This window comes from Hemiscyllium ocellatum, unplaced genomic scaffold (assembly GCF_020745735.1).
Source record: "Hemiscyllium ocellatum isolate sHemOce1 unplaced genomic scaffold, sHemOce1.pat.X.cur. scaffold_1371_pat_ctg1, whole genome shotgun sequence".
Lineage (NCBI taxonomy): Eukaryota > Metazoa > Chordata > Chondrichthyes > Orectolobiformes > Hemiscylliidae > Hemiscyllium > Hemiscyllium ocellatum.
Genome location: NW_026867759.1, coordinates 74662 through 96577, shown reverse-complemented (window position 1 = coordinate 96577; position 21916 = coordinate 74662). Strand labels below are relative to the sequence as shown.

The 21916-nt window shown below is 56.5% G+C and overlaps 1 protein-coding gene across 4 annotated transcripts; it reads right to left on the bottom strand.

The window, feature by feature from the left end:
- Positions 1-1775: 1775 nt before the first annotated feature.
- On the bottom strand, positions 1776-15579 carry wdr13 (WD repeat domain 13). Of its 4 annotated transcripts, none has more exons than XM_060822595.1 (10): positions 15491-15579; positions 13353-13453; positions 11775-12012; positions 10164-10273; positions 8819-8949; positions 7907-8214; positions 5363-5543; positions 4775-4916; positions 3717-3835; positions 1776-2799 (listed from the first exon to the last, which is right to left on the bottom strand). In XM_060822595.1, exons 2-10 carry the CDS (start codon positions 13391-13393, stop codon positions 2615-2617), a joined length of 1455 nt encoding a protein of 484 aa, XP_060678578.1. In that variant the 5' UTR covers positions 13394-13453; positions 15491-15579; the 3' UTR covers positions 1776-2614. The 4 variants fall into 4 exon arrangements, with proteins under 4 accessions (XP_060678578.1, XP_060678579.1, XP_060678577.1 ...); XM_060822596.1 differs by lacking the exon at positions 15491-15579 and adding an exon at positions 14692-14784; XM_060822594.1 differs by lacking the exon at positions 15491-15579 and adding an exon at positions 14384-14614.
- Between the last annotated feature and the right edge of the window lie 6337 nt (positions 15580-21916).

Sequence of the window (21916 nt, the reverse complement as noted above, 5' to 3'; positions counted from 1 at the left end):
CCTCGGGCGGGTGGCTGTCTGTCTGTGTCCACGCAAACGTTCACCCTGGGTTTGTGTGGGTCACTCCGAAGGTGTGCAGGTTAGGGTGGATTGGCCGTGCTAAATTGTCCCCGTAGGGCCCAGGGATGTGCAGGTTAGGGTGGGATTGGCCGTGCTAAATTGTCCCCGTAGTGCCCAGGGATGTGCAGGTTAGGGTGGGATTGGCCGTGCTAAATTGTCCCCGTAGTGCCCAGGGATGTGCAGGTTAGGGTGGGATTGGCCGTGCTAAATTGTCCCCGTAGTGCCCAGGGATGTGCAGGTTAGGGTGGGATTGGCCGTGCTAAATTGTCCCCGTAGTGCCCAGGGATGTGCAGGTTAGGGTGGGATTGGCCGTGCTAAATTGTCCCCGTAGTGCCCAGGGATGTGCAGGTTAGGGTGGGATTGGCCGTGCTAAATTGTCCCCGTAGTGCCCAGGGATGTGCAGGTTAGGGTGGATCGGCCATGCTAAATTGTCCCCGTAGTGCCCAGGGATGTGCAGGTTAGGGTGGGATTGGCCGTGGGGAAATGCAGGGCTATCGGGATAGGGTCGGAGGTGCTGTGGGTGGGATTGTGTTCGGAGAGTCGATGTGAACCCGATGGGGTGAATGGCCTGTTCCCACGCCTTTGGGATTCTGTGATCGGGTTGCTGACCCCAGAGAGGGGGAGCTCACTCCCACTGGGGATGGAGAGGAGATGAGATGATGAAAGGGAGAACGGAAATGCTGGTCCGTGTCACAATTCGACTGTGAACGCAAAGATGCCCATCGCTCACACCGTGCATCAAGACAGACGAACCACGGCAGCGAAGCCTACTGCAGCCGAATAGCTCAGCACCGGCCTGAGCACCGATGCTTCCCTCCCCTCCTTCTAACCCACTGGCTTTCGCCAACAAGAGAGCAAACGCAGAGCTGCTGTGGTATAATTTAATGCAGGTTATTAAATATGGAACAGGCTACATTATAAAATCCCTGGGCCCTGACAATCAGACACCAAGGTACATCCCCCAGCCTGGGCAGGAGTCTGTCCCTCGGGCACATCACCCTGCGCTGAGGAGGGCAGCAGACCCATGATGCCTCAATCCGGTCTCTCTCACACAGAGTCAGGGCCCATTCCCAGCAGGTAACCAGAGATTAATGCGAGGGGACAAGGTTGGACAGGGAGTGGGTACGAGAGGGATGGCATCAACGTGCTTTCGGGGGGAAACGAGGGGAAAAACTAGTGTTTACAAAGCTTTCACAACTGACGCAAGCTCGGAGGTACAGGCACACGCTGGGTGCTCACAGTATGGTCCCACAGCCCCAGGCCTGCTGCTGGTTCTTGACGATTGCTGAGGGAGCGGCGGGCTGGGTCTGACAGCACCCGCTCCCTGGGCGCTGACCCACCCCACAGCCCCCGCTCCCTGGGCGCTGACCCACCCCACAGCCCCCGTTCTCTGGGCGCTGACCCACCCCACAGCCCCCGCTCCCTGGGCGCTGACCCACCCCACAGCCCCCGCTCCCTGGGCGCTGACCCACCCCACAGCACCCGCTCCCTGGGCGCTGACCCACCCCACAGCACCCGCTCCCTGGGCGCTGACCCACCCCACAGCACCCGCTCCCTCGGCACTGACCCTCCCACAGCGCCCGCTCCCTCGGCACTGACCCTCCCACAGCACCCGCTCCCTCAGCACTGACACTCCCACAGCGCCCGCTCCCTCGACGCTGACCCTCCCACAGCCCCCGCTCCCTCGGCACTGACCCACCCCACAGCACCCGCTCCCTCAGCACTGACCCACCCCACAGCACCTGCTGCCTCGACGCTGACCCTCCCACAGCACCCACTCCCTCAGCACTGACCCACAGCACCCACTCCCTCAGCACTGAGCCTCCCTCAGCACTGACCCTCCCACAGCACCCACTCCCTCAGCACCTACTCCCTCAGCACTGACCCTCCCACAGCGCCCAGACCCTCAGCACTGACCCTCCCACAGCGCCCACTCCCTCGGCACTGACCCTCCCACAGCGCCCACTCCCTCGGCACTGACCCTCCCATAGCCCCCACTCCCTCAGCACTGACCCTCCCACAGCACTGACCCTCCCACAGTGCCCACTCCCTTGGCACCGGACAGAACAGCATCTGTGGTGGTGCCGGGGGAACCGGAGGAAGTGACCGTTGGCATCATGCCTGCTGACTTCCAAAACACCCTCGTCGCTTCACCCAGTTCCCCCGGGAAAGGGGTCTGCCCCGTGGAGGGTAGCAAGCTGTCCCCGCTGTGGGATCGAGGGTCAGCACTCTCCATCGCCAGCCCACGCCCAACACCATCGTATATCCCCTTCTCGCTGGGCAGACTCCCCAGTGCAGTCCTCATTCAGAGGGGGAGTGGGGGGGGGGGGGAGGAGTGGGGGGGAGCGGGGAGGGGGCTGAACAGGAAGGTGGGAGACCCAGCAGCACTGAGAGGCAGGGGGATGGAGGGGGGGGCTGTGGGGGAAGGAGAAGTGCTTCCCTCCTTGATGGTATTGGACACACACGTGTGTACAATTGACTGTATCTACATCCACGTATCTATGGGTTTTAGACTGAGTGGTTCAGAGTGTCTGTCCCCTCCCTCTCTCTGCAGTTATTTCTGCTCCCGGCGCCAAATGATCACCATACCCTTGGTGTCGCTGGAAGCCAGTAAGCTCTCATCACAGTTAAAGCTGACATCTAGCACAGCGGCACTGTGACCCTGCAGTTTGTTCACCATCGCCTTGGTCGCTCGCTCCACGTCAAAGAAGTACACACACATGTCCTCACTCCCTGTCACTGTGAGGGGGTAGACACAGGGAGTACCGTCAGTGAGGGACAGGGGAGCAGGGACGTACAGCAGCCAGCTCCCACACTTCCCCCCCCCCCCGCCATCAAACACTCCCAGGGACAGGGACAGCACGGGGTTACATACACAGTACAGCTCCCTCAGCACTGACCCTCCCACAGCGCCCACTCCCTCAGCACTGACCCTCCCACAGCCCCCACTCCCTCAGCACTGACCCTCCCACAGCACCCGCTCCCTCAGCACTGACCCTCCCACAGCACCCGCTCCCTCAGCACTGACCCTCCCACAGCACCCTCTCCCTCAGCACTGACCCTCCCACAGCACCCGCTCCCTCAACACTGACCCTCCCACAGCACCCACTCCCTCAGCACTGACTCTCCCACAGCACCCGCTCCCTCAGCACTGACCCTCCCACAGCACCCACTCCCTCAGCACTGACTCTCCCACAGCACCCGCTCCCTCAGCACTGACTCTCCCACAGCGCCCGCTCCCTCAGCACTGACCCTCCCACAGCGCCCGCTCCCTCAGCACTGACCCTCCCACAGGGAGTACACTGTCCACCATCACACACTCCCAGGGATAGGGGGTTAGAGACAGAGTACAGCTCCCTCTACACTGTCCCCCCGATCAAACACTCCCAGGACGGGGTGAGTCAGCTACACTGATGATCTGTTGACAGTGGAGACTGGCTGGTGGTAAGCACACCCCTCCCAGCCCCCTGGCAGTACAGGGAGTTAGCACAGCCCTCCCAGCCCCCTGGCAGTACAGGGAATGAGCACACCCCTCCCAGCCCCCTGGCAGTACAGGGAGTTAGCACAGCCCTCCCAGCCCCCTGGCAGTACAGGGAGTTAGCACAGCCCTCCCAGCCCCCTGGCAGTACAGGGAGTGAAACACACGCAGCTCTTACCTACACAGGCTCCCTGTCGGAACGACATCAGAGGACAGAAGGTGCTGTGGATGGGATTAGTGTTCTGCTGAATGTCGAAGGTTCTCTTCAGCTGTAATGTCCCTTCATTATCCACCACCCTGAGGGACATAGAGAGAGAGAGAGAGACACAGATACAGAGTGAATCCTGCAGACAGCTGACAGTGCCTGACACACTGACACTCCCCGAGATACACACAGGGTGGCATGGTGCCGCAGGGACCCGGGTTCAATGCCACCCACTGTCTGTGTGGAGTTGGTACATCCTCACCCGACTGGGGTTGCTCTGAGAGCTCCAATTTCCTCCCACAGTCCAACAATGTACAGGTCAGGGTGGATTGGCCGTGCTAAATTGTCCCCGTAGTGCCCAGGGATGTGCAGGTTAGGGTGGCATTGGCCGTGCTAAATTGTCCCCGTAGTGCCCAGGGATGTGCAGGTTAGGGTGGGATTGGCCGTGCTAAATTGTCCCCGTAGTGCCCAGGGATGTGCAGGTTAGGGTGGGATTGGCCGTGCTAAATTGTCCCGTAGTGCCCAGGGATGTGCAGGTAAGGGTGGATTGGCCGTGCTAAATTGTCCCCGTAGTGCCCAGGGATGTGCAGGTTAGGGTGGATTGGCCGTGCTAAATTGTCCCCGTAGTGCCCAGGGATGTGCAGGTTTGGGTGGGATCGGCCGTGCTAAATTGTCCCCGTAGTGCCCAGGGATGTGCAGGTTAGGGTGGATTGGCCGTGCTAAATTGTCCCCGCAGTGTCCAGGGATGGGCAGGTTAGGGTGGATTGGCCGTGCCCGCAGTGCCCAGGGATGTACAGGTTAGGGTGGGATTGGCCGTGCCCGCAGTGCCCAGGGATGTACAGGTTAGGGTGGGATTGGCCGTGCCCGCAGTGCCCAGGGATGTACAGGTTAGGGTGGAATGGTCAGGGGTAAATGTATAAGAGGAGAATGGGTCTGGGTTCTGTCTGATTCTGAGACGCTCCCAGAGACCCCATGGCCCCCATCGCGCCCCCCTCCCGGAGCATGCACAGTGCGATCCCAGGCAGCGTCACCTGTAGAGCAGCAGCTTGTTGACACAGGCGTTCACCAGTAAGGAGGGGTCCCTGGCTTCCCTGCTGATCCAGGCCCGAGCCGAGATACTGGTGATGGAACTGCCCTCGCTCACCACCAACCTCTTCGCTTTGGTCAGCTTCCCTGGGGGAGGGGGAGGGGGAGGGGGGGAGACACAGACAGAGAGAGCGAGAGTGGGCGGTGTGAATACAGCAGGGTGCAGGGACTGAGGGAGGGGACAGGGAGTGGGTACCAGGCCAGGGCTGGGGAGGGTGTGGGGAGAGGGTGGGGGTTGTATGGGGAGAGGCCGGGGAGGGCGGGGGTGCGGGAAGAGGGCAGGGGGTGTGTGGGGAGAAGGTGGGGAATGTGGGAGGGTGTGGGGAGAGCGGGTGTACGGGGAGAGCGGGTGTTCGGGGAGAGCGGGTGTACGGGAGGATGTGGGGAGAGGGCAGGGACTGTGGGAGGGTGTGGGGAGAGTGGGGGGGATACAGGGAGTGGGGGGATGGGGCCTGTAGGAGCACACAGGGAGAGGGTGCATCCCTCCCTCCCTCCCAGGATACCCTGCACCTATCGGTCAGTCGGTCAGGTACCTGTGGCCATATTGAACAGGAAGGAGAAGATACTGCCATGGTCATCGCCAGCCCACAGGATCCTGCCCGGCGAGTCGAAGGACAGAGCCAGCACCCGGCCGGTCAGCTTACTGGACCCCCCTTTCACCTTCTTCCCCGTTGAGATGTTCATAACGTGGACCGTGTGCTTACTGTTCCCCACCTGCAGGAGCACAGGGACAGGCAGAGACAGCATCAGGAGGCTGGGGGGGGACGGGAACAAACTCACTCCCCACCCCTCCGTGTCCCCACCTCCTCATTCCTCTGTCACTCACACCTGGCCACAGAAACGGCACAGATATTCCCAACCGGCCTCGTCCCAATCTCCGTGCTCACAGCTAGTGTCAGTTCTCACACCTAGGTGCTGCAGGGGAGGGCTGTTCCCCAAGGATTACTGCTGGGTCCACTGCTGCTCCCGTTTGTATGAAAGGTCTGGGGTGAGAACGAGGGAATTACCCTCAGTAGGTTCACGAGCGACATCGGGATTGATGGTAGCTGGACTGAGCGGTAGGAGACCAGAGTTTAATTTACGAAGGGCAGGACCCAGACAATTAATGGTAGGGCCTTGGGCAGTGTTGCAGAACACAGAGACCTCAGGATTCGGGGACATTATTCTTTGAAACATGCGTCACAGGGAGACAGGGCGGGTAAGGAGTTCAGCACCCTCGCCTCCATCGCTCAGAGCTTTGAGTGAACCCGTCAGGACGCCATATTGGGGTTGTACAGGACGTTGGTGAGGCTTCGTCTGGTGGACTGTGTCCAGTTCCTGTCCCCCGGGATATTATTGACACCAGATTCAGAGGAGATTTATCAGGATGTTGCCGGGATTGGAGGGGTTTGTGTACTAAGGAGAGGCTGGGGGGCTGTTTTCCCTGGAGTGAGGGGGTGACCTAATAGAGGTTGAGAAGACCAGGAGGGACGTGGACAGGGTCAATAATTTCCCGAGGGTTCGAGGATTTCAACCCTGGGACTAGTTTTAAGGTGAGAGGATAAAGATTTAAAACAGACCAGAGGGGAACGTTTCCACGCACAGTGTGCTCTGAGTGGGGAATAAGTTTCCAGAGGAAGGGGACAGTGTAGGTACAGTTACTACATTTAAAAGACATTTGACAGGTTCCTGAACAGGGAAGAGATATAGGGCCAGGAGCAGGGCAGTTGGGACTAGTTTAGTTCGGGAACAGGGTCAGCACGGACCCTGTTAGGGCCGAAGGGTCTGTTTCTGTGCTGTGAGACGATTACTCCCCATTCAGTTTTGCGACACACACAGGCACAACACAGCACCCGCTCCCTCAGCTTTGACCCTCTCACAGCACTGACCCTCCCACAGCCCCCACGCCCTCAGCACTGACCCTCCCACAGCACCCACGCCCTCAGCACTGACCCTCCCACAGCCCCCGCTCCCTCAGCACTGACCCTCCCACAGCCCCCGCTCCCTCAGCACTGACCCTCCCACAGGGCCCGCTCCCTCAGCACTGACCCTCCCTCAGCACCCGCTCCCTCAGCACTGACCCTCCCACAGCGCCCGCTCCCTCAGCACTGACCCTCCCACAGCACCCGCTCCCTCAGCACTGACCCTCCCACAGCGCCCGCTCCCTCAGCACTGACCCTCCCACAGCACCCACTCCCTCAGCACTGACCCACCCACAGCACTGACCCTCCCACAGCGCCCGCTCCCTCAGCACTGACCCTCCCTCAGCACTGACCCTCCCTCAGCGCCCGCTCCCTCAGCAATGACCCTCCCACAGCACCCACTCCCTCAGCACTGACCCTCCCACAGCACCCACTCCCTCAGCACTGACCCTCCCACAGCACCCGCTCCCTCAGCACTGGCCCTCCCACAGCACTGACCCTCCCACAGCGCCCGCTCCCTCAGCAATGACCCTCCCACAGCGCCCGCTCCCTCAGCACTGACCCTCCCTCAGCGCCCGCTCCCTCAGCACTGACCCTCCCACAGCACCCGCTCCCTCAGCGCTGACCCTCCCACAGCACCCGCTCCCTCAGCGTAGACCCTCACACAGCACCCGCTCCCTCAGCGCTGACCCTCCCACAGCGCCCGCTCCCTCAGCACTGACCCTCCCACAGCGCCCGCTCCCTCAGCACTGACCCTCCCACAGCACCCACGCCCTCAGCACTGACCCTCCCACAGCACCCACTCCCTCAGCACTGACCCACCCACAGCACTGACCCTCCCACAGCACCGACCCTCCCACAGCACCCGCTCCCTCAGCACTGGCCCTCCCACAGCACTGACCCTCCCACAGCGCCCGCTCCCTCAGCAATGACCCTCCCACAGCACCCGCTCCCTCAGCACTGACCCTCCCACAGCCCCCACTCCCTCAGCACTGACCCTCCCACAGCGCTGACCCGCCCACAGCGCCCACTCCCACAGCGCTGACCCGCCCACAGCGCCCACTCCCACAGCGCTGACCCGCCCACAGCGCCCACTCCCACAGCGCTGACCCGCCCACAGCGCCCACTCCCTCAGCCCCGACCCTCCCACAGCCCCGACCCTCCCCTCCTACCTACCACAGTGAGGTTGTTGTTCATGGGCTGGAAGGTACAGCAGAGGAGCTCGGAGCCGTCCGGATCGGGAATCTCCCGGATACATTTGCCGGAGTCAGTGGCCCAGATGCGCAGGGTGGCGTCCAGGCCCGTGCTGACAATGACATCGTTGGACAGCGACCAGGCAAAGTCGGTGACTCCGTGACTGTGGCCCCTGAGTACCCGCAGCACGGCTGGGGGTGTGGGCACCAGTTGGCACACCGAGATGGTACCGTCCAGCGAACAGCAGGCCAGCCGGTTCTTGTCGTCGTTGGCGAACTGCACCTTGGGGACTGCCCCCAGCAGAGAGCGAGAGAGAACAGTCACTCAGACTGGCAGGCCCCCCACTGAGACTATGTAGGAACTGCCACAGTCCCTGTCACAGGGAGAGGGGCATGACCCTCACAGAAACCTCAAAGGACAGAAGCAAGCCATTCCACCCATCAGGCTCTCGTATCCCCCAATAACATACACACATTTACCCCACCCCCCTGTGAGTGTTTATCACATCCTTCCCTCTTCCAAGTTTCTGTTCAAACCACTTCCAGGAGTTCCCTCAGCACTGACCCTCCCACAGCCCCCGCTCCCTCAGCACTGACCCTCCCACAGCCCCCACTCCCTCAGCACTGACCCTCCCACAGCCCCCACTCCCTCAGCACTGACCCTCCCACAGCCCCCACTCCCTCAGCGCTGACCCTCCCACAGCGCCCGCTCCCTCAGCACTGACCCTCCCACAGCCCCCACTCCCTCAGCACTGACCTTCCCACAGTGCCCGCTCCCTCAGCACTGACCCTCCCACAGCGCCCACTCCCTCAGCACTGACCCTCCCACAGCGCTGACCCTCCCACAGCACCCGCTCCCTCCGCACTGACCCTCCCACAGGCCCCACTCCCTCACCAGCCTCATCCACGTGCTGGTCAAAGATGTGGTACATTCCTGCGAAAGCGTAGTTCTCGCTGAGGGTGGTGTCGCCTGCCATGGCTCTGCTCGCCTCTGCCACTGAGGTGGGTACCACACTGCCCGGTGACCTGACCCGGACCAAGAGAGAGAACGTCATCGTTTACAGGTGGAGGTCAGTAATACTTCAGTAACACAGGGCACTTGGCAGAGCACTGTCATTTATATCAATGATTCAAATGAGATTATCGGAGATACCGTTAGTAAGTTGGCGGAGGGAGGAGAGAGTGTGGTGCTGGAAAAGCGCAGCAGGTCAGGGCTCAACCAAGGAGCAGGAGGATCGACGTTTCCTGATGATGGGATTATTCCCGAAACTTCGACTCTCTCCTGCTCCTCGGATGCTGCCTGACCGGCTGCGCTTTTCCAGCACCGCACTCCCGACTCTGATCTCCAGCCCTCCCTTTCCGTTGGAGTGCAGGTTGTGGACAGCGAAGGAGGGTAATCTGGGATTGCACAGACTTCTCGATCAGTTGGGCTTGAGGATTGCCCACTTGGGTAACTGCGGGGTGTTGCAACTTTGGGAAAACAAACTGGGGGAGGACTTAGATAATTTTTAAAAAAATGAGGCCCCTGGGCTGTGCTGCGGAACAGAACGGCCCAGGGGATTCGGGGACATTGAGGTGTGTGTCACAGGGAGACAGGGCGGGTAAGGAGTTCAGCACCCTCGCCTCCATCGCTCAGAGCTTTGAGTGAAGCCGTCAGGACGCCATGTTGGGGTTGTACAGGACGTTGGTGAGGCTTCGTCTGGGCTACTGTGTCCAGTTCCTGTCCCCCAGGGATATTATTGACCCCGGATTCAGAAGAGATTTACTGGGAATGGAGGGGTTTGTGCTCAAAGGAGAGGCTGGGGGCTGTTTTCCCTGGAGTGAGGGGTGACCTAATAGAGGCTTATAAAATGACGAGGGGTCACGGATAGGTGTCAAATCCCCAGGGTGGGGCATTTCAAGATTAGGGGGCACATCCCTAAGGTGAGAGGGGTTTAATAAAAGACACGAGGGATGTTCTTTTGAACAGAATGTGGAAGGACCATCTGAGGAAGGGGTGGGCGCAGGTACAGCTACAACATTCAGAAGGCTCTCGGATGGATAGGGAAGGTTCAGAGGGAGACGGGGGCCAGGAACAGGGCGGCTGTGGGACTGGTTTAGTTTGGGATGAGGGTTGGGCCGAAGGGTCTGTTTCTGGGCTGTATGACCTGCTGTTCTACAGGGATGTGCATCGCCCCGGGGATGTCGGATGTTGTTTCGCTGTCCTTGGTGGGTGTGTGGTGAGTGCACGTTTTACTCACTTATCCTCGTAACTGGCGCGATTCATCTGGGCCTGCAGCTGGTACGAACCACGGCTGACCGAGCGTCGGTGTCCCCTCCCTCCCTGAGCTCGCAAATCCTCCTCAAAGTCCTGGGCGGGTGGGCGAACCAAAGGGGGAAAAGGAACAGGTGGGGGTCAGTGAACAGGCTCTCGGGAGCGTGACTCCGTCAGCTTTCCCTCCGCGTGAGATGGGTTTACCGCGGGAGGTAGCTGTGTCAGACAGAGAGAGCGAGCGAGTGCGTGCGCTCAGGCTGACTTCCCAAGGCTACAGGCAGGGCGAGAGGGGAGAGGCAGAGGTCAGTGACTGACACACACACACACACACACACACACATACACATATACAGGCAGGGCGAGAGGGGAGAGGCACAGAGGTCAGTGACTGACACACACACACACACACAGAGGCAGGGCGAGAGGGGAGAGGCACAGAGGTCAGTGACTGACTGACACACACACACACACACACAGAGGCAGGGCGAGAGGGGAGAGGCACAGAGGTCAGTGACTGACACACACACACACACACACACACACACAGGGCGAGAGGGGAGAGGCAGAGGTCAGTGACTGACACACACACACACACACACACACACACAGGCAGGGCGAGAGGGGAGAGGCAGAGGTCAGTGACTGACACACACACACACACACACACACAGAGGCAGGGCGAGAGGGGAGAGGCAGAGGTCAGTGACTGACACACAGACACACACACAGGCAGGGCGAGAGGGGAGAGGCAGAGGTCAGTGACTGACACACACACACACACACACACGGCGAGAGGGGAGAGGCAGAGGTCAGTGACTGACACACACACACACACACACACACACACACACACAGGCAGGGCGAGAGGGGAGAGGCAGAGGTCAGTGACTGACACTGACACACACACACACACACACACACATATACAGGCAGGGCGAGAGGGGAGAGGCAGAGGTCAGTGACTGACACACAGACATACACACACACACACAGGCAGGGGGAGAGGCAGAGATCAGTGACTGACACACACACACACACACAGAGGCAGGGCGAGAGGGGAGAGGCAGAGATCAGTGACTGACACACACACACACACACACACACACACACACATATACAGGCAGGGGGAGAGGGGAGAGGCAGAGGTCAGTGACTGACAGACACACACACACACACACACACACACACACGTGACTCTCTCAGACACCGACAGACAGACAGACACGGGTGACTCTCAGACACAGACGGACAGGCACACAGACAGACACGGGTGACTCACAGACACAGGCACAGAGGCACACACGGACACAGACAGGCACCAAGGGGACATACACAGACAATGAGAGAGAGAAAGGTGACACACAAGGACAGACAGACAGACACAGTCCCTCAGGAACTGCCCGGACCCTCAGCTGTTGCGATGTGATCCCGTTGAGAAAGTGATGTCAGGTGCCAACCCCCAGAGCCGCGGGTGGGTCGGGGGCAGGGAGACGGTGGGGGCGGGTGGGCTGGCATTGCGCTGGGGGGGAGTGGGGCATCCCCAGGAAATGGGAACCTCCCCCCAGCCCACTCCTCCCCCCTCCCAGGGGTGCGTTACCTCCATGCGGTCCAGGGTGGTCCGGCTGCTCCGAATGCTGTTGCTGTAGGCTCTGAAGCTGCTCTGTTCCGACAGGGGGCCGTAGCGCTGCGCCAGCAGCTGGCTTCGCAGCTTCAGGTACTGGCGCCGTAGCAGGGGGTCAAAGCCACCCTTGGCATTCTCCCGCAGCAACTGGCTCCGACGCCGGATGTACTGGGTACGGAACTGGGGGAAGCTGGAGGTCCGGTAGGCGTTATACCTGCAGGGGGGACAGCAGCACGGGGAGAGTTACTGAGGGAGGGTCCGGTAGGGGTTATACCTGCAGGGGGACAGCAGCACGGGGAGAGTTACTGAGGGAGGGAGGGAGGGAGGGAGGGTCCAGTAGGGGTTATACCTGCAGGGGGGACAGCAGCACGGGGAGAGTTACTGAGGGAGGGAGGGAGGGAGGGTCTGGTAGGGGTTATACCTGCAGGGGGGACAGCAGCACAGGGAGAGTTACTGAGGGAGGGAGGGAGGGTCCGGTAGGGGTTATACCTGCAGGGGGGACAGCAGCACGGGGAGAGTTACTGAGGGAGGGTCCGGTAGGGGTTATACCTGCAGGGGGGACAGCAGCACGGGGAGAGTTACTGAGGGAGGGTCCGGTAGGGGTTATACCTGCAGGGGGGACAGCAGCACGGGGAGAGTTACTGAGGGAGGGTCCGGTAGGGGTTATACCTGCAGGGGGGACAGCAGCACGGGGAGGAGGAGGGAGGGGAGTGAAGGAGGGAGCGGGATGGGAGTGGACATCGCTGAGGAGCTAAGGGAGTGAGAGAGACAGACAGACATGGGAGAATGAGAGAGGCGACCCAGTTGCTGAGAGGGGGAGGGAACGAGAGTGGGGCAGGGTAGGAGAATGAGGGAATGTGAAAAAGAGTGAGGGGAGTGAATGAAGGAGAGAGAGAGAGAGAGAGAGAGAGTGTGGGGGGAAAAGGACTGAGCGAGCAGGAGGCAGAATGGCCACAGACAGATGGGAGTGAATGGGTGAGCACGAGGTAATGAGGCAGGCCATGGGTAGGGGGTAAGGGTTAGGGGTAACAGAGCCCCTCAGGGCTTTGCGAGTGTTACCCCCATGTTCCGCCTCCGTGTCTCCGGATGGAGGGGCCTGGCGTTGGGCGCTGTGCAGTCAGGTTTTCACATGCCCCCCTTCGCCCATCCTAGGGGTCATGCCCGATGGATTAGCCGAACGAGAGGGGGATCCCGTGGAGCGACAGCGAGCGAGTGGGCAGGGGATTGGGGGAGGGGGGGGGGGGGCTGAGGGTCTGGCTGGGTGGCTGAACCCTCCACGCTTCCCCCTCCCCCACTCCCCTCCGAGGGGTGGCTGTGAGCAGGGGGGCAGGGTGGGTCTGGGGGTTATACGGCCCAGACCCCAGGGTACACCGGGGCGGGGACGCAGGGCACTGTGCCCTCTATAGTGGCCCTCCCCTCTTCCAAACACCCCTCTTCACGCAACACCCCCACCCCATCCCCCAACACCCCTCCCAACCCCAACTCCAAACCCACCCCTCCCCTCCCCTCCCCCACACCCACAGTCTCCCACCTCTCCCCCCCCTTCGAACTGACCTGGCATCAACAGCTAACACCTGCTGCCAGATTGTGGCCATTCCCTGGGCACCAGCAGGTGTTCACCGCGATCCGGACTCCGGGCACCAGCTCGCCACCATCTGTGGGAAGCACCGACCAGAGGGTGAGCAGGGAGGCACGACACGCAGGGAAAAACCCTGGGGAAACAGCTGTGGCGGGAGGGCGAGTGGGAACGGGACTGGGTGGGCTTGTATCTGCAGCAGAGCTGACTTCCCATACCCCCTCACTTGGGCCTGTACACACTGGGAGTTTATAACAAGAGGCGACCACACTGAAACAGATCAGGGGGACCTGATGGAAGGAGGTGTGGAGAGGCTGTGGAGTGAGTGGTCCCCCATTCAAGGCAGAGATGGGGAGGAATCTCTGCACTCTCCAAGGGAAAGGAATCTGTTCAGGCTGGGTCGCTCGAGGCTGAGGGGTTTAATCAGGAAGGGGGAATCGAGGGGTTATATTCCAGGCCGAGGGGTTTAATCAGGAAGGGGGTGTGAGGGGTTATATTCCAGGCCGAGGGTTTAATCAGGAAGGGGGAATCGAGGGGTTATATTCCAGGCCGAGGGGTTTAATCAGGAAGGGGGAATCGAGGGGTTATATTCCAGGCCGAGGGGTTTAATCAGGAAGAGGAAATCGAGGGGTTATATTCCAGGCCGAGGGGTTTAATCAGGAAGGGGGAATCGAGGGGTTATATTCCAGGCTGAGGGGTTTAATCAGGAAGGGGGAATCGAGGGGTTATATTCCAGGCTTGAGAGAGAGAGAGCTTTCCAATCAGGAAACCGTGGAGTGGGAAGTGGGTGGGTTGTTGGGGCAAGGAGAGTTCAGGACGATCAGATGAGCCACCCAGCTCACTCCCTCGTCCCTGGGGCTTAGGCAGAATCAATCCCTTGCACCCACCCAGGGGTGGGTGGCATGTACAGTTTCTGGAGACCACGGGGAGATGGGGGAGAGTCAGCTCCCACCTTCTCGACCCCTTCCACCCCTCGCTCCAGGCGCGGTGACCCTCGAATTCCACTCACCCCCTTGTAGTCTCTGAAGAGAGAGAGAGAGAGAGAGCAAATAGTGTCTTCAAGACGTTTTGTGGCAAAATTGTTGTCAAATTTAGTTAATTGGTGTTCACTTTTCAGGCAAAGTTTAACTAATGATTGTACTGTAGTTAAATTTGTTATATGTGACTAAACCAGGTGACAGGAGGAGAAAAACAAATTAAAAACATCAAAAATGTTCATCCATTTCCGGGTGGCCAAAGAAATGAGAGCACTTCCGCGTTTAGCAGCGCTCCCATTGGTTAGCCTGCACCGGTTTCCCACCCTCCCATTGGTCTAACCGTCTGTACATCAAAGAGATGAGGCCCGGCTATTGGTCTACATTCGCCGCCTCCCGCCCAGTCCCGCCGCCCATTGGCTGCCTGCCCCCGTCCGTCAGAGGTGGAGCCGGCTGATTGGTTAGCTTCGAGGGCGTTACCCGGCTCCGCCCATCCAGCCGAGGTTCCCGTCTGTCAAGCTCGGAGCCGGTTGAGGGCGTGCCTGCCCATTGGGTGGGCCTCCCGTCTGTCAACCCCAGAGCGGTTGATTGGCTGGCAGTGAGGGCGTGACAGCAACGCCAGGAGACTCATTGGCCGAGCTGACCGTCTGTCAAAGGAGGAGCGGGATGATTGGTTAGTGGTAGGGGTCGATCCGAACACGGTGGCAACCCATTGGATAGGACATATTGATTGGCATGCCTTTGCACGCAACGTGGTGCGGCCTTCTCGGTCGATTGGTCGAACCGCCCGTCAGTCAAAAAGGCGGCCGTACACCGATTGGCTGAAAGCGGTGGCCCGACTAGCAGTCGCAGCAGCTAACGCACCGTCCAATTGGCGGAGCCGCCCGTCAGTCAGACACAAACCGCTAGAGTGGCCGATCATTGGCTGGAACAACCGCCAATCAACCTGGAAGTCATCCCATTGGCTGGAAGATCGTATAAGGGGCGGAACTGTGGCCCTCTACGAGGGCCGCCCGCCAGACCGTGAGGAGAACCGCAATCCACTCGGAGGCATTAAAGGGGGTCGACCGCCGCCGCCGCTGCCGCCCGTCGCCTTGTCTTATGCGATAGCGAACGAATAAGAATTAAAGAAAACCAAGTACCTCAGAGAGCGCCCCACCCCCACACTCCAGAGGCTTCGCCCGCTGCCGCCTTCGGTCGCGGCCCACGGCTGCGCAGAAGCACTCGCCCGTGGCATCACGTGGCCCACCCTGCCCTCACCGGAAGTTGGCGGGACCTTCCCACGCCGGCCTCCGGAGACCTTACCGGAAATGGACCTGGGCGGGGAAGGAACACGTCATCTCTCCCTCTCGCTGGTTGCTAAGGGGGAGCGCGGCCTTGGTTACCGTCCTCCCTGAAGCCTGCCATGACCACATGGCCATCGCCCCTAACAGAGTCAAGGGTTGGGCTTGGGAATGGGGGAGGGGGAGGTATTTCATGAAATTAGATCTTGTTTGGTTGAGTTGGGGAGAGGTTCCAATGGAGGAGGGTCTGGCACACACACAAGGGGCCGAATGGCCTCTTTTCCCCCTTCCCCACTGTCTCCCTTCCGCGACCCCACCAGCTCATTTCATGGTGAATCGGATTACGTTTCAATGTCACCTCTAAAGCTCCAACAAGAGAGAATCTAACCATCGCCCCCTTGACGTTCAATGGCATTACCGTCACTGAATCCATTTGCCCCACTGTCAACATCCTGGGGGTTACCGTCTCCAACAAGAGAGAGAATCTAACCATTGCCCCCTTGACGTTCAATGGTGTTACCATCACTAAATCCCCTTCCCCACTGTCAACATCTTGGGGTTTACCATCTCCAACAAGAGAGAATCTAACCATCGCCCCCTTGACGTTCAATGGCGTTACCATCACTGAATCCCCCTCCCCCCGCTATCAACATCCTGGGGGTTACCGTCTCCAACGAGAGAGAATCTAACCATTGCCCCCTTGACGTTCAATGGTGTTACCATCACTGAATCCATTTGCCCCACTGTCAACATCCTGGGGGTTACCGTCTCCAACAAGAGAGAGAATCTAACCATCATCCCCTTGACGTTCAATGGTGTTACCATCACCAAATCCCCTCCCCCCGCTATCAACATGCTGGGGGTTAGCAACTCCAATGAGAGAGATTCTAACGATTGCCCTCTTCACATTCAATGGTATTACCATCACTGAATCCCCTCCCTCCACTGTCAACATCCTGGGGTTACCGTCTCCAACAGGAGAGAACCTAACCATCGCCCCCTTGATGTTCAATGGCGTTACCATTACTGAATCCCCCCCCCACTATTAACATCCTGGGGTTTAGCATTTCCAATGAGAGAGAATCTAACGATTAACGCCATTGAACATCAAGGGGACCATGTCACTGAATCCTCCCACTACTGACATCCTGGGGATTACCATCTCCAACAAGAGAGGATCTAACGATTGCATTCTTAACATTCAATGGCATTACCATCACCGATATCCACACACCCCCACCGTTATCAACATCCTGGAGGTTACCATCTCCAACAAGAAAGAATCTAACCATGGTCCTGTTGACGTTGAATGGTGTTCCTGCCACTGAATGTCCCTCCCGCCAGTGTCTCCATCCTGGATAGAGTGCTATATTTGAGCTCAGCTTAAACATTTTCAGGACTCAACTCATAACCTGCTACGGGGAAAAAAGCTGGTGGCAAAGCTTAAGATATAAATAAAAATGTAACTAAATGTAACATGGGTTGGAATAATGAAATAGTTCAATGAGGGTGAGGGCTACAGCGGTCAGTACCAACAAGAGAGACAAGTAAGAAGGAATATGCAGGTGGTGAGGAACAAATTCATCTGGGGTAAATGGTAAGTCACTTCTCTCTCTAGATATCTATATAACGACTAGAAATATCAGATGAGCAGAGATAGCTGAGATGAGTTTGTAGGTTGTTTTCAGAGTAGTTTCTTCGAACAAACAGTTCTGGATCTGAGCAGGCAACACTAGACCCAGTATTGTGGGAGGTTTAGTGAGGAACAATCTCACTGTTCTCCCCGTGTCTGCGTGGGTTTCCTCTGGGTGCTCCGGTTTCCTCCCACAGTCCAAAGATGTGCGGGTCAGGTGAATTGGCCATGCTAAATTGCCCGTAGTGTTAGGTAAGGGGTAAATGTAGGGGTATGGGTGGGTTGCGCTTCGGCGGGTCGGTGTGGACTTGTTGGGCCGAAGGGCCTGTTTCCACACTGTAAGTCTAATCTAGTCTAATTTAATCTAATCTAATCACTGTGAAGGCCCCTGGGCAGCAGCGATCATAACATGATTGAATTTTGAGTGGGAGAGGAATGGGTCTCAGACTATTTCATTAAATTTAAATAAAGGCAAATTATGAGGGAATAAAACATCTGAGTAAAATGAAGTGGCAAATGAGTTCGATGTGTAGTTCAATGGCTGACATTTTCAGGGATATTTTAGGGCAGCACAGTGGTTAGCACTGCTGCCTCACCAGGGTCCTGGTTCGATTCCCACCTGTCCGTGTGGAGTTTGCACGTTCTCCCCGTGTCTGCATGGGTTTCCTCCGGGTGCTCCGGTTTCCTCCCACAATCCAAAGATGTGAAGGCCAGGTGAATTGGCCGTGCTGAATTGTCCACTGTATTAGGTGCGTTAGTCAGGAGTAAATATAGGGTAGGGGAATGGGTTTGGGTGGGTTTCTCTTTGGAGGGGCGGTGTGGACTTGTTGGGCCGAAGGGCCTGTTTCCACACTGTAGAGAATCTAGTTTAATCAATATGCAAAGTGTGGAAACCTCCAAGGCACCGTCCATAATTAACTGTAAACGTTAAAGGTAATATTATACGTGAAAGAAAAACGTATATATTTAAAGTAAAAATTCACAACTTTATTTCTTAAGGTATAACAGAGAATAGTTAACGAACAACTATTTACAACTCCTTCCTCGAATCTATCTTTTACTTTCCCCTTCGATAATACATGTCCGATAAACTGCCCCAATTAAGATTTATTAAAAATTCAAGTTTTCAAAAGCCAGATGTCAAATCTTCTCTTCCTCAGTCTTCTTTTCTTAGGGATTTCTGTTTCACAGGTCACTGATTGTTAAAGGTACCTTAAAGAGAGCTATTCTCCAGGCAGTCTGCAGATGTTGGTGGCTTGACAGTTCTCCTCCCAACTGTTGAATTTTCCCCAGTCTTATACCCAAAGCATCGGATTATGTCATTAGCTTTTAAAATTGTCAATATACTCGATTCAAACTTGATTGGTGTTTGGCATTTTTCAGGGTATAATTTAAACTGATTGGCCTAATTTGACTCGGTTTTGTTGTTTCCAGGCAACCAGCTCCCCTAGCTACTGAACCATGCGTTACATTATATCTTGTTGAGGACACTTGGTGCTGTCAGGTAGGTGTGCTATATTTTTACTCTCTTGAAGGTACAGTGCTGTTCATATCAACAAACACATCGAGTTAGACCCCATCGGCCACCCCTGAGACAAAGAACAGGAAATGACATCACCAACCCAAACATATAAATAGAAAGCAGGAAACATCAGCAGTGCTTCATCCGGAGGCCCACTGAAGATGTTACCTAGTATGGTGACGAAACGTCTGGAAATGAACCTTTCAGCTCAGCGAGCAAAGCCACGCCCAAGATTTACAAGGGTTTTGCCAGGGTTAGAGAGTTTGAGCGAAAGGGAGAGGCTGAATAGGCTGGGGTTAAATATCTTAATTAAATTGAGTCCCCATTTACCAGCATTGGCCCATCTCCCCCTAAACCCTTCCTATCCATGTCCCCCATCCAGGTCCCTTTTAAGTGTTGTCACCACTTCCTCTGGCAGCTCGGTCCACACACGCACCCCCCTCTGGGTCAAAATGTCACCCCTTAGATCTCTTTTTAATCTTCCCCCTCTCACTTTAAACCTATGTCCCTCTAGTTTTGGACTGACCTACCCAGGCTGGGGAAAAACCTATAGGGGTGGCAGAGTGGCTCAACGGTTAGCATTGCTGCCTCACAGCACCAGGGTCCCAGGTTCGATTCCCACCTCAGGCAACTGTCTGTGTGGAGTTTGCACATTCTCCCCGTGTCTGCGTGGGTTTCCTCCGGGTGCTCCGGTTTCCTCCCACAGTCCAAAGATGTGCGGGTCAGGTGAATTGGCCATGCTAAATTGTCCCCGTAGTGCCCAAGGATGTGCAGGTTAGGGTGGATTGGCCGTGCTAAATTGTCCCCGTAGTGCCCAGGGATGTGCAGGTTAGGGTGGATTGGCCGTGCTAAATTGTCCCCGTAGTGCTCAGGGATGTGCAGGTTAGGGGGGATTGGCTGTGCTAAATTGTCCCCGTAGTGCCCAGGGATGTGCAGGTTAGGGGGGATTGGCCGTGCTAAATTGCCCATAGTGTTGGGTGCATTCGTCAGAGGGAAATGGGTCTGGGTGGGTTGCTCTTCAGAAGGTCGGTATGGACTGGTTGGGCCGAAGGGCCTGTTTCCACACTGTAGGGAATCGAATCTCATCTAATCATTCACCCTATCCACACCCCACAAGATTTTACAAGTGTCTATAAGGTCACCCCTTAGCCTCCGACGCCTTGGGGAAATAGCCCTAGCCTATTGAGCCTCTCCCTTTAGCTCAAACCCTCCAACCCTGGAAACCTCCTTTTCTGAACATCCTTCCTACAGCAGGGAGACCGGAATAGAATACAGTAGTACAGAAGTGCCCTTACCGATGTCCTCTGCAATGTTCAAACTGCCTGCTCCTGACCTGGCTCATGCACTGAAAATCAAGTTCCACTATTTCCATCGTCGTTGCAAAAATTAAACAAATTTGAATGAACGCTGAATTCCCCAATTTCCCGGACTTTGAGACCGAGGTTAATAGAAAGTGAAATTAAAAATCCCCATTTATTACAGGAAGTTGGACTCTAGCAGCACGTAAACAATTGTAAACGGTCAACAGTTTATTGATGCTCAAATCTCCTTGATAAACTCTCCCTTGCACATAGAGGCAGCCAAGGACAAATCAGTTATGGACAGAGGGGAACATCTGGAAAGACAGTTCATACAACATAGAACAGTACAGGCCCTTCGGCCCTCGATATTGTGCTGGCCTTTTATCCTACTCTAAGATTAGACTAGCCTACAAATCCTTCATTGTACTATCTGCCATGTACCTCTTCAAGAAGCACCATGTCCCTAATGTATCTGACTACTACTACTGCTGGCAGTGCATCCCACGCACTAGCCACTCCCTGTGTGAAACATTGCCTGTGTTCCCAGGTTCTTGTTTTGAGATCATCCTTATAGAGTCTTCTGCTGGCCAGAACGCTGTTTTAGTCGTTTTTCTCTAGATGCTTCCACTGGTGAGTGAAGGACGCAAGGTGCATTTCCAACAATTTTATTGACTTATAAGTTTAAAGGTGTGGCTTATGCTGAGTGTTGCAGCAAAGATAAAAACTAGTTTCTTCACACTTAGAGAGTTTTGACTGCAGAGAACAGAGAGACTGTTTCAGAGGTGGGGAAGAACTGAACACTTCTCTCTCTCCCTCTCTCTCTATAACTCATTTCCAACTCCTAGCTGCTCAGTTACCTGAGAGCCAATGACACAGTTGTTGGAGTGCAAAAAGATAATGGTCTATGGACTAGTAACCAGTTATCCATCAAACAAGTTGCCAGTTACCAGCAAAAGCTGTGTACGTGCAGTCGTGTGGCGTTAAATAACCTGCAAATGAAATTCTGCTTCACGTGGGGGGTCAAAACTGATACTCTCTCAAACACTGGACCCTTAAAACAACTATTTTCCCATTTCGGTCCCACTGTGTAAAGACACAAGACAAAAAGGCACAGTCTCTACAGAAGCTGTGATTAAAGACGTTACAACAAGCAACTTGGAGGCATTCAAGGTGATCGGGCAGGGTCATCATGGCTCTGTGCAAGGGGAAATTGATTCATTGGGGATCTTTGATGAGGTAATACATGTACTGGATAAAGTGAGGGGAGAAAGCACTCCACCTAGATTTCCAGAAGGCATTTGATAAGGTTCGAAGGTTATTGTGGAGATACTTGTGGCGCAGAGGGTAGCTTTGGGGGAATGGATAGAAGATTCAGTTCTGAGAAGGCTCGTGTCAGCCTCAAAAACTCTCTTTCTCTCTCTCTCTCTTTCTCAACAGACCTGCTGAGTTCCTCCAGCATCCTCCACGTTGGATAGGAGACTGACCAGCCAGCAGACGGAGTGGCTGAAAATGATCGTTTCTTCCCAGGTCAACAGGGTGTGACAATTTAGCGCGCTGGGACTTCCAACTGTTCGGAGACTGGGATGAAATGTCGGTTCTGATTTACCACGATAGCTCCTTCCCCGCGTTGTAAGAAAATCGCACATTAGCCGTGTGACTGAAACGAATGGGACCAGGATCGCGTTATAGCCCACGCAGGTAAGGAGGGTTCACCTATCACAAATAACAGTCTAAATTCTTCAATCACATCAAAGCCAATTGCGGAAACGTACAGTACAGCAGAACCAGTTGTATATCTAGTCGCCAAATTGTCACAGGAAAGAGAGAGA